The sequence below is a fragment of the Aureobasidium subglaciale genome, assembly GCF_000721755.1.
Source record: "Aureobasidium subglaciale EXF-2481 unplaced genomic scaffold scaffold_42, whole genome shotgun sequence".
Lineage (NCBI taxonomy): Eukaryota > Fungi > Ascomycota > Dothideomycetes > Dothideales > Saccotheciaceae > Aureobasidium > Aureobasidium subglaciale.
Genome location: NW_013566953.1, coordinates 70847 through 83945, shown reverse-complemented (window position 1 = coordinate 83945; position 13099 = coordinate 70847). Strand labels below are relative to the sequence as shown.

The following is a 13099-nucleotide window of genomic DNA, read 5'->3' as shown; positions in this document are numbered from 1 at the left end:
GCCTAACTTGTAATATTCCGCTTGTCCGCTGCTAAAGACTTTGTTTTTTTTTTAGGAAAAAAGGGGGTTAAAAATGCTGTTGTAATTAGCTTCGGATGACCCCAGTTTCAAATTGTAGAGCTTTATTGTTTTATTGCCCTCCATTTATTCTCGATGCCTTGTATATAGTTAAGCTACCCCTATATTGTATCTTCTCTTTTCTAATCTTTTTTTTACGTTTTTTTCGCTTCTTTTTCCGGGGTGGGAGTCTAGGGAGAGGGAGAAAAAAACTACTATCTATTATAACAACGCCCGGCTTTTGGGCTAAGGATGATAAGTAGTAGGTACAAGATGCCCGGAAGTACGTGCGATCGTGAGGGGTTTGCGCGTGGAAAAACAGGTGTGAAGGGGGTTCTTATACTGTTTTAGTATGTTCTGGCCAGCGAGCGTAAGGACAATTCGCGGGCGTTGACTTTTTTGTGCTCTGATTAAAGCAGAATTGAATTATAAGGTCTTCTTATGTTGATTTTAGATAAGCAGCCCTTCCCCATGGGTTCTACATAGCTGAGCGATCGTAAGTGGAAAGGGTGGAATCAGAAGGCCCATAATAAGATCATCCCTTATCTAAGCTTCATCAGAAAAAAAGCGCCAAATTTTTGTATGGAAAAAGCACTTTCAGATGTCCTCCACATTAGCCTGACTAACAAACCAAACACCAGTTTCTGTGTTATTGGTAGCATTAGTCTGCTTGACCTGACCCAACTTCAACGCTCCAGATTCAACAAGTCCACCAGCAACAGGGCGTTGCAATTTGTTAGCACCAGATTTGACGGTGAAATTGGCCAGAGAGATTTCATCAGGGTTTCTGTTGATAATAGTGGGCATGCCAAAGTAATTTGCCGTGACTTGATCATAAGCGACGTGAAGTTCAAAGTAACCTCTGTAGTAAAGGTCTTGCCATTGCAACTCTTCGTTCGCGTGGACCAACCAGGAGGAGTAATTGTTGGCTTGTTGGAGAGTGATGTTTTGGCCGTAGGGGCAAGGGGAGGAGACTGCGGAGCCGGCGAATTCGACACCGATGCTGTTGTTGCCGGTGGAGGAGTTGTAGTGTTCGTGGTCGAGCCAGACGAGGTCAGAGACCCAGGAGGCGTGGGAGTCGCCGGACATGACGATGTTGTTGCCGATGCCGTTGTTGTAGAGGTGGGAGAGGGTGCGGTTGCGGTTTGCTTGGTAGCCGTCCCAGGCGTCGTAGTCGAGGGGGTTGGTGTTGCCGTAAGCGGCGGACTCGTTGACACGGGAGAAGACTGGATGATGATTTAGTTACAAGTTCAGTCAATCGGGGGAGAGAAAATGGATATCCCTTACCAGTCTGCGAACCAATCAGACGCCAGGCAGTACCACGGTTGGCAGATTGAGTCAGCTGGTTGTAGAACCAGTTCTCTTGTCTGCTGCCCATCATACTTCTTCCAGCGTCATTGCTAATGTCGTGGACGTAGTCGGTGTTCCAGTAGAGATCAGTGATAGATCTGTCGTACTGACGAGTATCAAGCATGACCAAGTCAAACAAACTGCCAATGCTGAAGCTTCTCCAGATACGAAGGTTGTCATCCATCTCGACTTGACGGATAGGCATCCATTCAAAGTAAGCTCTGACAGCATTCATCTTTCTCTGATCAACTGAAACACCGCCATCGCTGATGAACGAGGCCTCGGTGTTGTTGAGCTCTGAAGCACCATCACGGTATGTGTTGTCCGAAACCTCGTGGTCGTCCCAAACAGGAATCCAAGGGAAGTTCTGGTGGGAAGCGAGGAGATCGAGATCGGTACGGTAGGTAGCGAGGCGCTCGCGGTAGTCGTAGAGGGTGGTGATGATACGTTCGGGCTTGGGGATGCGGTTGATGCTGTAGCCGTAGCCATAATCACCGTCGCCAGCATATTCATAGATGTAGTCACCGAGGTGAATGACATAGTCGACAGAGTCCTTGCGCACAGGATTTCCGTAGGCGTTGAAGAATCCGAAGGCTGTGTGGTGTTAGTCGCTGTTGAGGTGGGAAAGGGGTATTGGCGTACGGAAGTTGCTGCACGAGTAGACAGCAAGTCCAACCTCGGCAGTGTAGTCATTGGCATCAGGAGCAGTCTTGGTACGGCCAAGAGGACTGGTCTTGTTGGATCCGCAAACATTGAACTGGTAGTAGTAGCGAGTGAAGGCAGTCAGGTTCTTGGCCTCAACCTGGCGGTAGGAGATTAGCGGGTGATCGATCTCTCATTAGATACTCAGTCCTCACCTTGACAGTGTAATCGATGTCAGACGAAGTGTAGACGGTGCCACTGCTCTCGACATGTGTAAAGTTGGCAGACTTGGCCACCTTGTACTGCACACAAACAGGAGCAGTACTGGCAGTCAAGTTAGCGCCATGGCCATACAAAGGCGCATAACCAGAGACGGTGGTGTTGTCGTTGACATTGTCAAACATGGGAGCTACACGAGTCCACAGAATGACAGAGTCCGAGTATGGGTCACCAGAAGCAACACCATGAGTGAAGTTCAGCTGAGAAGCCGTGTACTGAGTGCCAGGCACATTGCGCTTGTTGACCTTGTGAAGAGAGATACCAAGTCCAGGATGGTGATCAGAAGGACTGCGGTAGTTCAAGTTCTGGGTCCAGCTCGCAAGAGCAGACGATGAAAAGGCGAGCAATGAGATGACGGAACGCATGATGAGTGTGAAGGGAAAGCCAATTGAATAGCTCCTACCTTTCTTTCAAATCTTTACAACGGGGATCCGAGCTGTCTTTGTACCTTTGCGAGCTCCGAGATAGGACTACAATTGATCAAGGATTCATCAATAGCATCGTGCTCAGTGCTGGGACCCGCACCATGTCGAATATGCCACTGACGACGCGGGTGCATTGCCGAAGCCAATGAGCAGTGTTCCATTTGACATGTTGCACTGTGCAGCTATCCGGCCTGCCTTTTTTGACAAGGCTGCGGGACAGGTAGGCAGATGTTGTGGATGAAGGCGGGAAGACTTGTCGGTGTTGCGAGGCTACCTTGAGTACAACGTGCTGCTCTGATAGGCGTCATTGGCTGAGTCGTGTTTCTTGGCATGGCAAGCTTTCCATCCCAGAGCTTGAGCAAAGACAAAATACCACATGGCGGGGCTAAACACATAAACTATGAAGAGGCAAGGATTGATAACGGCAGATGAACATGCCGACTTGGTGAGCTGAACACATGTCGCTTAGCAAGACGATCGCGAGGCTCAGACCGACCTCGTGAAGATACGGTGCTTCTACTGGGCGAAATGTAGATCCTCGGTCTACTCCTTGCAGCCCGCTTTGGGTCAACCAAGGCCGACGCGCACTCCACACACTAGGCATGCTGGCATGACAGGCTCACAACTTGAGAGTGGGAAGTACTTGTGATCTCGTGTTAAACAAGAAAGCTGTCTCATCCGAAGTGGACTTTGGCGACAATGGAGATTTATCGCCAGGGTGATGAGCACGACACAGTTTCACTCTCGTCAATACCATTCTGGCGTCCGGCAGAGCAACGTGCCTCAACAGGTGGCATCGTGTGACTCGGAAACAGTGTTTCACAGTAGTTTTACGCGTCTTCAATCGTTGGTAAAGACCATGTCGTGGAGATTGCCATGATGGCTTCTCTTGTGCATACAAGGTGGGTATCGTAATAATCCTGTAGCCATAACGCCGAGGCCCAGTGTCCATATTTTGGTCATTTCTCGTATTCTGCTCTGATGCTTTGCAAAAGTCACTCTTGCATCTTGTCCGAAGCCTGATTTTGCGCCGTCATGGCAGCAACAATGCCTTCCAAAGCTCTTGCTTCATCCCCACCTACGCGTCTGCCTAATGATTCGGCGTCTGGTGCTGCCGTGATATCTACGCCCACTCTGCCCAGAGCGCGACGAGTCTGGCTCTCAATGTATGCGTGTCTTGCTTCTGTGGACTGGTCGACTGTGGCTGCCATGTTCTTCGCAGACAGTGTCGCCAGGTGGGCGCGCAAGGTCGTGACGATTTCTCGGAGGGCTGGAATCTGCGAATAGACAAAGCTGGTGTTTTGCGCAAGCGAATTGGCATGTTTTTCCGATCCGACTCCAAGTGTTGCTGCCGACGGCGTATTAGTGAGGAAGGAGAAGGATGGGTTTTGTGATTGCTGTGGCGTGTCTTGATCGGGCTTGAAGGAAGTCGGTGTAGCTGGCGGAGCTAACATGAGCGGTCGTAGTTGTGCGAGCAAGGCTTCGTTCTGTGCGGCTTCTGCTTTCAGTGCCGATTGCAGTTTCTCCGTCTCTTGTACTTTGCGGCGCAGGCGTTGGACTGATTCGGGCGTGGGCGCATTGTCGTCTGCCGAGGGTGGCTGAAGGTTCTGTACTATGTCAGATGTGCGCATCTAGGGTAGATGTAAAGAGTACACACCTTGTAGTGATCCAGGACTATCCAGTTCTCTAGCCCCTCATCCTCTTTTGCATTCGAGACGGTCAAGAGATTGCGCAACGTGTAAATCTCGAGCTTGTCAAAGTTCTTGTCGATGGTAGAGTTCAACAAACTCTCCAGCTTGACGATTCCAGCCTCAATCTCCGTCCGCGAGGCCTGCTCTGACGCGTCTTCGCCATTGTTGTCGTCTGCTCCGTTGTGTTGCGCCGGCGCTGGTGTAGAGAAGCCGAGCTGTTCTTTCGGTACGTTGAGAAGCGCCGTCTCAATTTCGTTGACTGCTTGGAAGACGAGTTCGTTGACCGTGTTGATGATGTCGTCGAGGAGCGTCTGCTAATTGTCAACAAAGAACGAGTCAAGCGATTGGAGGCGCGCACCTACCAGTGGAGTGTATCGGAAGTGTTCTGTCAGCAGCGCATTCTTGATCTGATCACTCGTCGCCATCTCGGAACTTCACTTGTCGTCTTGTTGTGGAAGGAACGTCGCCGGCGCATGTCCATCAAAGTGTAAACAATCCCCGACTTGCCTCGGGAAACGCCGACCAGAACCCCCTTCCTAATCTGGACTAGTTCGGCATCACCTTCCTCGACCTTGACAACCGCCACGGCTTCCCTTCACCACATCCACTCGCGATATCAAATCACTCGCAGTCGGATCAATCAACTTGATCTGACACTCGACCATATTTTACTTAAATCTCATCATGGTCCGTCGTGGTGCTTTCAGAGTGCCTCAAGAACAGGTTACCCTGAAGCGTAAAAGACCTTCGTCCAAAGTCATACTTCCCGTACACGTTCGAATCAAGACAGAAGATGAAGACAATCTTGAGACGCTTGATAGATCCTCCTCTCAGAATGAAAGCTCGCTCGTCACGCTGCTTACTGACAGAAATGCACACCCGCGTGTCTCCGACCTTGTGCGCAGTTATCTTGACATCACAGACATTGTCGCACTGACTCGAGTCTGTCAATCTTTGTCCAGCCTGTACACTGACTCACTTCCCCATGATTGGAATATTAACAGTCGTCTGGCTCGCTTTGTTTCGGATCCAAACGCTTTTCGCCGCCTTCTTGGTAACAACCGAGCCTTGATCGTGGGAAGTATAATTGTGCAGTTCTTTGACCGCCTTCGCTGGGATGACTCGAGTCTCGACATACTGGTTCAAGAAGGTACAAAGGCAGGGGCTCTCAAGACTCATCCTCGCCGTCAGGGTTATCAAGGTCAAGCTACTCGAATTGTTTATGCGGAAGAACTCGAATATAAGGTTAGTGGCTTGCATATGTCAGCGTATCATCGCGCTGAATATTGTATAGATTACACCTTGGTTGAGTGCAGGAGGGCAACCGCAAAGCAGACTGAAGCGAAAGATGAAGGATGAAGTTAGGGAGGAGTCAGAAGGCGAACGTGACGAGGTCATCAAGCAAGAGGGAGAGGATGAGTGAGACGAGTGCGACGAATATTGCCTCTGCTTACAAGATTGAGATATCTTGGTGCTCTGAAGAAGTCTCCTCGATTTTCTTCCTCGGTACTTCTGTCGCTGCAAGTAGTTATCATAACCGCAAAGCGCTCAGAGGCGAACGTCCAGACGATTCAACTCGTGTGTCATGTCTTCTCGAACTACCTCTCAGATCAAAGAGCGCCATGATCAGCCAAGAAGATACTGCTACAAGAACGAATGACGAAAGCCACCATGATGTACCTCATTTGCTTCATTCCGGCATCCACTTGATCCAAGAACCAGCCCAGTTTTCATGCCCCATTGCTTCCTTGTCAAAACTTCCAATAGCTTACTAAAAGCAAAATAGCTCCAATATCCCCCCCAAGAAATCAACATTGCCAACCAACACCATCCTTGCCTTGCTTTGTGCAGATGTGATCGCGGAGAAGTAATATGAAGAGAAGAGACAAGAAGAAACAACAGCTTGGATGGCACAGAAAAAAGCTCATTTGTGAATTTTCTATATTTTCTCATCGACATGTTTCATTTCCATCTGAGAGCCAAAAGCCAGAAAAGCTCCCATGTCCATGCAGCAAATCTCAACTATTCATGCACAAGCAAAGCGCCACAGCAAAAATCCTCTCATCCTCTCCTCTCCTCTCTCTCCTCCATCAGCAGCAAACAAGTCCTTATTCCTCCATCTCTCCCCAACAAAAAAAAACCTCCCTTTCCTTAACGACCAACCCTCTTCAATCCCAACCTAACATCCTCCGGCAATTCGTTAATATCAATCAGCCCCAATTCCACAGCATCACCCCAAAAGAACATTGCTCTATCCCTCGCATAAGCCAGGTAATCGAATTCCTCTTCCGCGGCTTCATCATCTTCTTCATTGGGATCGGGTCGTTTATCGTGGATATCCTGTTGCAAAGCTTGAGATTCTTGACTCAATGGATCAGACGAGAATGGCTGAGCATCGTTGTTGTCTTCTGTAGTAGGTGTCAAAGTATCCGGGGTTTCAGACAATGGGATGGAAGAAGCAGATGTAGTAGTAGTAGCATCAGGTAATCCCGGCACTTTGGCTTGCACGATGCCCCAAGCCACCCATTGTGCCGAATTAGCCAATCGCCACATTTTGGTCTCTGCAAGGAGACTCTGCACTTGCGCATCTTCCCTGTCTTGATAGTCTTTATTCACTTTTTCCATAACAGCGGGGGATTCGGGTGGACCTCTGGCATCGAGCATAAAGTTTGATATACTGCTTGTGGGACCCTGAGGACGCTTTTTCTTCTCCTCCGTATCTGCAGGACCGAGGTTGGGGGTGGGAGCGTTGAATTGAGGACGATGACGGACATAGGCGCGGAGGAAACGGTCTTGCTCCTCTGGGGTGGGGTAGAGGGCGGTGTTGCAGAGCCAGGCGGCTTTTTCGTCGTGGTAGTTGTAGCACCATTCTGTAAAGTGGTTTGCAAATTCGAGACCGGGGGTGTTTGCGTTTGAGTATTCAAAGTCGATGACGATGAGTTGTTTGTGGGTGTTTGCCGGGAGGAGGAGGGGTGAGGTACCAGAGGGGAGGAGGCGGAGGATGTTGCCGTATTGAGTCTGGAGATTTGTAAGTAGTGAACAAGGGAGTGGAGGGACACGGGACTTACATCATTGTGGGCAAAGACGTAGCGAGAGCGAAGTTGACCAGGCTCAGTATATTGTGCTTCCAGCCACTCGCGATACTTCTGCACAGTCCTCTTAAAGACAGCCCATTCAGTACCGCAGACAAAGCCACGAGTCTGCCATCCATCAACTTGATCAGACTTGCTGCTCTGCTGTTGCTTGAGCACCTCACTGTCAAGCCACATGGTGACATCTTGAACACGTTGGAACCACTTGTCCCAGTTTTGCCAGACAAAAGCGCCTTCGTCCCGCTCACGTTCGAGCAGATCAATGCCTTCGTGAAGCTCACGCATACGCTTGGCAATTTGCTTGGACGTGTCTGCATTGCGCAGGTCCTGGGGGTCTAGTGCCTTTGCGTGGAAGTACTCTTCGAAACGGCCATTGCTGAATGTACCCAGCATGCGAGGTCCTATACGCTTGCGGGCCAGACGGCGGAGAATTTGCAGCTCAGATTCGCGGTCGATCAGATGTTCGACCTGAGGCCCGTAGATACGGAGGAGAAGTTTGGCTGGAGGAGGACGTTGCACGGGTTGTTGTCCATCGGCGCTTGTGGGTCGGGGAGGCAATGTCTTTGGAGGAGAGACGACATAGACGGCATTGGTGAGAGCGCCACTGAGTCTCTCAACAGTACACTCGTTACTCATGTCCATAGGTACACGACGCCATCCCTTGATGCGAAGGGTATGCGTAAGACGAACAATCTCGTACTTGAATGATGACCAAGCTTGACGAGTACCAAGACCAAGACTCTCAGTCGACTCTGCTGGGTCTGCGCCGCCTCCTGCACTGGCAAGTGTCTTTGTGTTATCAAGCCACGCTTCAGCAGAAGGAACGAGAGCATCGCCATCGTGGTACTCAGTATCGGAAGATTGACCGGCGTTGGATGAGTTCTTGTGCAACGTCTTGAGTGAAGGGCGCTTTCGGATGCTTGGGTGCACGAGTGATGGTTTACGAGGCTTGTCGAAATGAATGCTCTCCTTCAAGATCTGCTCCAGTCTGCTGAGATCAACACTTTCGCCAGAGCTACGACGGCGGGAGCGTGAAGCAATCTCAACACCAGATGTGATTCCGTGAGAATCACTTTCGTTAGTTTTGCGAGTCTTACGCGCATCACGTTTCTTTCTCTCCTCACGGAGCCATGCAGTTATTTGACCGACAAGTCCACCACTGAACAAATGATGCTCCTCATCCTTCTCACCTTCGGATGGGTCAAGGCTTGGCAGGGAGGTGACGGATGCATTACGCGCGCGTCTTCCTGACAGTCGCTTGGAGTTGGGACCTTTGGCCTTGAAAGCACGAGGCCCACTAGACACTCTATCGAGTTCAAGATCATCAACATCCTTCTCCTTCCCGAGCATCATTGGTGAGATGGTCTCTGCATAGGGATCAATGGAAACAGCTGTCACATGATAAGCAATCTGAGATGATGGCAGTAAAAGCCGGCAGGATGTCGCAATGGGTGGTATTGGAAGTAAAGTCGACGTAGCGTTGCACAGAGGTTCGCATCTATATGCGCGGGCAAAGAGACGAGATACGTACATTTGGGACCTTCTCGAGGCGATTGCGCATGGCGGATGTTGAGCAACGTCGACGGCGAGACTGCCTGACCGTTCTGAGCAGTCTGAGCATTGTCGTCATTTTTCAAGATGCCCTGCAGCTTGGGCGAGTCGCGATGGGTCATGATGAACCTCTTGACAGCTCTTCACCAGTGGTCGAGACAATCGCGAGAGTGAGTAGCTTTGGTGAACGTGTGACGAGGTGCCAGATTTCAAGATCGAACGGCTTCCGTGCACAAAGCTGTCTGTCAGGGGCTTGGCGAGATCGTTCCTTCCTCGACGTGTTGCGAAAAGTGTTGCTATCTCGACTTGAGAAGAAGAGAGTAAAGTCAAGCCCAAAGGACACGAGTCCAGGAAATTGCCCTGTTATCTGAACCGGCGTGACTTTTTTGTGGATGCCTGCGAATAAACAGGATTATTGTTGCGGGATGGCTTGCATAATCTTGGAATAAAAGTGCCCACGTGTTGCAAGCTATCGATTTCTTGGCGGCGGTCGCGGTCTCGATTCCGGGGATAATGACGACGGTGACATCCTCTCGCAACATCTGACAGAACATGGTTTTGGATGACTGGATAGTTTTGTTACTTCCGTTGGTGGTCGGCTCATGAAACTCCCCCAGGCTGCACCTACAACGATTGCTCTCTCGTAGCCACTCGCCACATAAACAAGTCTGCAGCGATGCGAGGCTGTTCAACATAAACGAGTGCTTGTTCGGGAGATGACACAGTAAATACACTGTTAATTTTCGGCTTCTATGGTCCCTCCAGTGATCTTACACAGCCAAATCTGAATTCTTGATACTCATACTTGTCCCGCTCGACTTCTGTGTCCTACATCCGCGAATAGCAACTTGACCTTCAAGATCTATACACACTTGCTCGACACCAACGTATCTAGAATCCGCACTCGATATAATCACAGTCATAGTCTCACATCAACCAACACCCAGGCAGTCAGGAAAGCAAATCGTGCTTATCATAAAATGTCATAAGTGGCAGCCATTGCCTCAATCTCATTCTCGCATCTCCATCCTTCGGCCACGAGCCTTCGAGTCCGGCCTGTGCAGTGCCGCTTCTCAGATGTCACAGGCATGGATGCCTCCCTTTAATAATACATGACCGCTACCTGAGTGTAGCTCTCTTATCCTCCGACCTTGTTCAATGACCTATGCTCTCGGACCCAGGTTTCGGCAATGGTGGAATCGAGGTTCTGTTCCTCGATCTCGACGTCCTCGTTGTTAGTCTTGTGTCCGACGACTTGCTTGAATAAAGCATGGACCTTGCCGACCTCGCCCTCGGTTCCTCCATCGCCCGGCTCTCTGATAGCTCCCTTCTTGACCTTGGCTTTGATAGAAGCAGCCATGAGCTCCTAGTTTACGTAACTCCTTGACCTTGGCGTCGCGAGCTCCAGCATTGATGGCGTGTGACTTTATCAGGAACTCCGTGAAGGCGTTGAAGTCCCTGGCTTCGAAGGCGACCTGAGTGATGGCTGAGAACAGATTACGCTGGCCGACGTCGAGGTTGGGGCTCTGGAGCATGAGTTCGAGGTCTGAGGTTGTGACTTCCCCGTCTTTGATCTTCATGTTGGAGATGAACTTCTTGTACTTAGCCTTCAGTTGAAAGAGATCAAGGGTGGTCCTGGCATCCTCGAATTTGGGGACGTCGACAGGTACGCCGTCGACCTTTCCATGCAGAGGGTGGATCTCAGGCATGATGATGTCAAATCCGCACTTCTCGTGAGGGGAGTCGTGGAACCATTGCAACAGTTGCGCACCTCTGAGGAGAGTGTCGGCCTTCTCCTGATCGTAGTCAAAGTTTTTGAAGATCGTAGCGCCGTACTTGGAATTGTCGGGTCCGCCGGCCAAGTTGAAAAGCTTACACCATGATTCGTAGGTATGTTCATCCTCGATATTGGCGTTGATGAGAATGGGTGGCAGGAAGTAGCTGAACACGCTGATGTAATAGTGTTTGGGCTCCGAGTAGATGTTGACTTTGCGCGTTGGCACACGAAAGCCCAGATTGCGGATGTACGCGATGTCGTCGGTGGAGAAGCAAGACAGAGGCTTGTCGAAGTCTTCCCCACGTTCCTCTTCCAGCAAGTCCCTCTGGCGCCTCTTGACCTTGGGCTTCTGGCTGGCTGGCACCGTGGCCTCGAGCTCGGAGGTGGGAAGCCGACGCTTACGAGTCGACATGGTAGCTTGAGTCTTACGAACGGCAAGACCGTCGTTGGGGTTGGGTTTGGTCATGTTGGATGTTGGACTTGGAAGTTGGAGGTTGGAGTTCGATGTTGGAGGTCGGAGTTGAGTCTTGCGTGGAGGTGGACTGAGTTGAAGCTAAAGAAGATCTTGAACAAAGACTTGGAAGTTAAGATTGTCAAGTCGTGGTAAGATTCTTGGCCCGGGCCCGACGGAAAAAAAGACTGGCCCCGTTTTTGGTGGTGGGGGGCGGCGGAGGCAGTGGTGTGTAGACGTGATGGAGCATTTGCGGAGACGGAAATAATCTATAGTCGGGAGTTTGAGCGGACATTGGTATGTGGTAGTGAGTAAAGTTTCCGAGAGTGAGTGTGTCTTTGGTCGCTGTGAATGAAGAACAACTGGAGTTATGGCTGATGAATCTCCCACAATTTTACTATTCCGTGGTCACTGGAAGTGACCAATCTTGTCCCATCAGGGGAGAAAGCGACACCCCAGACCTCATCTCCATGGCCCTCGAGCGTTTGCAAGCATACTCCGCTGGCTATGTTCCAAAGTCTTACAGTATGATCTCGCGAGCCAGACGCCAGAATATTGCTGTTGGGTGAAAGGGCAAGAGCGAGAATTTTCTCTGTGTGGTCTTCAAGCAGATACTGTAGCTCACCAGTCGCTACATTCCAGATATGAATGATTTTACCGGAATTGGTGATCATCGTTTCACTGTCAGGAGTGAACATGACCGATGGCTGAGCTGTGCCATAGCCTTTCAGAGTCTTGACAAATTGCCCAGTCTCTAGGTTCCGTAGTGATATGGTATGATCGCGTCCGGTAGTAGCAATCAGTTCGCTATTTGGTGAGAACACTCCGCCAGACCCTTGTAAAGTGTAGCGTAGCTCAAAGGTAATTGTATCCCAAACTTGTGTGTCTATGCCATGCCCTGCAGTCACGAACACTGTTCCGTTTGGAGAGAACCATAAAGCGTTACCTTGCGACGTAAACATTAAGTCCCAGTCAACAATATCCCACAGGCGAACTGTATCTGTCTTACAAGACACAGAGATAAGGTATTTGGCCTCCGGTGAAAAGTCAATGCTCCAAATTTCATGTGAATCTCTCATGGCATGATCCATCGCCTCGATTGAAACGCCAGTCGATCTGCGGTCGTCGTAGCCAATAAGAGTATGGCGTAACGTACCACTCTCAATATCCCAAATCTGCACAACATCTGTTCCAGTGGCCACTGAACGGCCATCGGGCGTGAAAGCTGCTGCGTACATGCGGTCTCCCTCCTCATCCCCAAATTGCCGTATCAAATCCCCAGTAGTAGTGTTCCAGAGTCTTGCAAGACCATCATCATTTGCTGTGATCATGTGTTGACTGTCCTCAGAGAACGTGACATCCCAGGTTATATCGTCACACCCTGCAGTGCTACTTTGTAGCTGGCCGTCGCTAGGATCCCAGATATTGATAGGATCGTCGCATAACGACAGGTTCACTAGGAGCCGGCTGTCGGAGCTGAATACAATTTGTCGCAAGGTGTCAGCATGTCGGCCCAGGTCCTGGAGTAGTGTCGCGCTCTGCATAATGATTTTCTGGGTAAGCTAGAACAAATTCGCCTTCAACGGTACCGAGACAGATCTTGGACAAGAGTTCAATGCGAGGTTCAAGCGAAGTCTGCTCAATTTAGCGACTGAGATTGTGAAGGACTGTCTTGAGTTGACAGTGTTGTCTCAACGGAGCCTTTTACAGTGTGAAGTGAGCGCCGATCAGTCTTGGCATTCACGATGTACTGTGAGTCACCCTCAGTGGACCGTCATGAACCT

The 13099-nt window shown here is 50.2% G+C and overlaps 6 protein-coding genes across 6 annotated transcripts; 1 reads left to right on the top strand and 5 right to left on the bottom strand.

Annotated features, from left to right (window-relative positions):
- Nucleotides 1-654: 654 nt before the first annotated feature.
- On the bottom strand, nt 655-2693 carry AUEXF2481DRAFT_71369 (uncharacterized protein; the record flags this gene model as incomplete). The annotated part of the gene is made up of 4 exons (XM_013483468.1): nt 655-1283; nt 1345-2001; nt 2050-2209; nt 2265-2693. 4 exons carry the CDS (start codon nt 2691-2693, stop codon nt 655-657), a joined length of 1875 nt encoding a protein of 624 aa, XP_013338922.1.
- A 1055-nt stretch (nt 2694-3748) lies between these two features.
- AUEXF2481DRAFT_9448 (uncharacterized protein) lies at nt 3749-4869 on the bottom strand (the record flags this gene model as incomplete). The annotated part of the gene is made up of 3 exons (XM_013483445.1): nt 3749-4360; nt 4411-4755; nt 4807-4869. 3 exons carry the CDS (start codon nt 4867-4869, stop codon nt 3749-3751), a joined length of 1020 nt encoding a protein of 339 aa, XP_013338899.1.
- A 194-nt stretch (nt 4870-5063) lies between these two features.
- AUEXF2481DRAFT_83967 (uncharacterized protein) lies at nt 5064-6239 on the top strand. Its single transcript, XM_013483475.1, has 2 exons — nt 5064-5689; nt 5739-6239. The coding sequence occupies exons 1-2, from the start codon at nt 5129-5131 to the stop codon at nt 5865-5867; spliced, it is 690 nt and encodes a 229-aa protein (XP_013338929.1). The 5' UTR covers nt 5064-5128; the 3' UTR covers nt 5868-6239.
- Nucleotides 6240-6595: 356 nt separating this feature from the next.
- AUEXF2481DRAFT_48740 (uncharacterized protein) lies at nt 6596-8889 on the bottom strand (the record flags this gene model as incomplete). The annotated part of the gene is made up of 2 exons (XM_013483462.1): nt 6596-7462; nt 7513-8889. The coding sequence occupies 2 exons, from the start codon at nt 8887-8889 to the stop codon at nt 6596-6598; spliced, it is 2244 nt and encodes a 747-aa protein (XP_013338916.1).
- Nucleotides 8890-10225: 1336 nt separating this feature from the next.
- Nucleotides 10226-11330, bottom strand: AUEXF2481DRAFT_33979 (uncharacterized protein; the record flags this gene model as incomplete). Its single annotated transcript, XM_013483457.1, has 2 exons — nt 10226-10428; nt 10463-11330. The coding sequence occupies 2 exons, from the start codon at nt 11328-11330 to the stop codon at nt 10226-10228; spliced, it is 1071 nt and encodes a 356-aa protein (XP_013338911.1).
- Nucleotides 11331-11506: 176 nt separating this feature from the next.
- AUEXF2481DRAFT_570028 (uncharacterized protein) lies at nt 11507-13002 on the bottom strand. Its single transcript, XM_013483485.1, has one exon. The coding sequence runs from the start codon at nt 12857-12859 to the stop codon at nt 11684-11686; it is 1176 nt and encodes a 391-aa protein (XP_013338939.1). The 5' UTR covers nt 12860-13002; the 3' UTR covers nt 11507-11683.
- Between the last annotated feature and the right edge of the window lie 97 nt (nt 13003-13099).

Excerpts from the sequence above, each read along its gene's own strand:
- AUEXF2481DRAFT_83967 (XM_013483475.1), top strand. The coding sequence starts at position 5,129 with ATGGTCCGTCGTGGTGCTTTCAGAGTGCCTCAAGAACAGGTTACCCTG. Across the intron at positions 5,690-5,738 it reads CGGAAGAACTCGAATATAAG|ATTACACCTTGGTTGAGTGC; the intron begins GTTAGTGGCTTG and ends AATATTGTATAG.
- AUEXF2481DRAFT_570028 (XM_013483485.1), bottom strand. The coding sequence starts at position 12,859 with ATGCAGAGCGCGACACTACTCCAGGACCTGGGCCGACATGCTGACACC.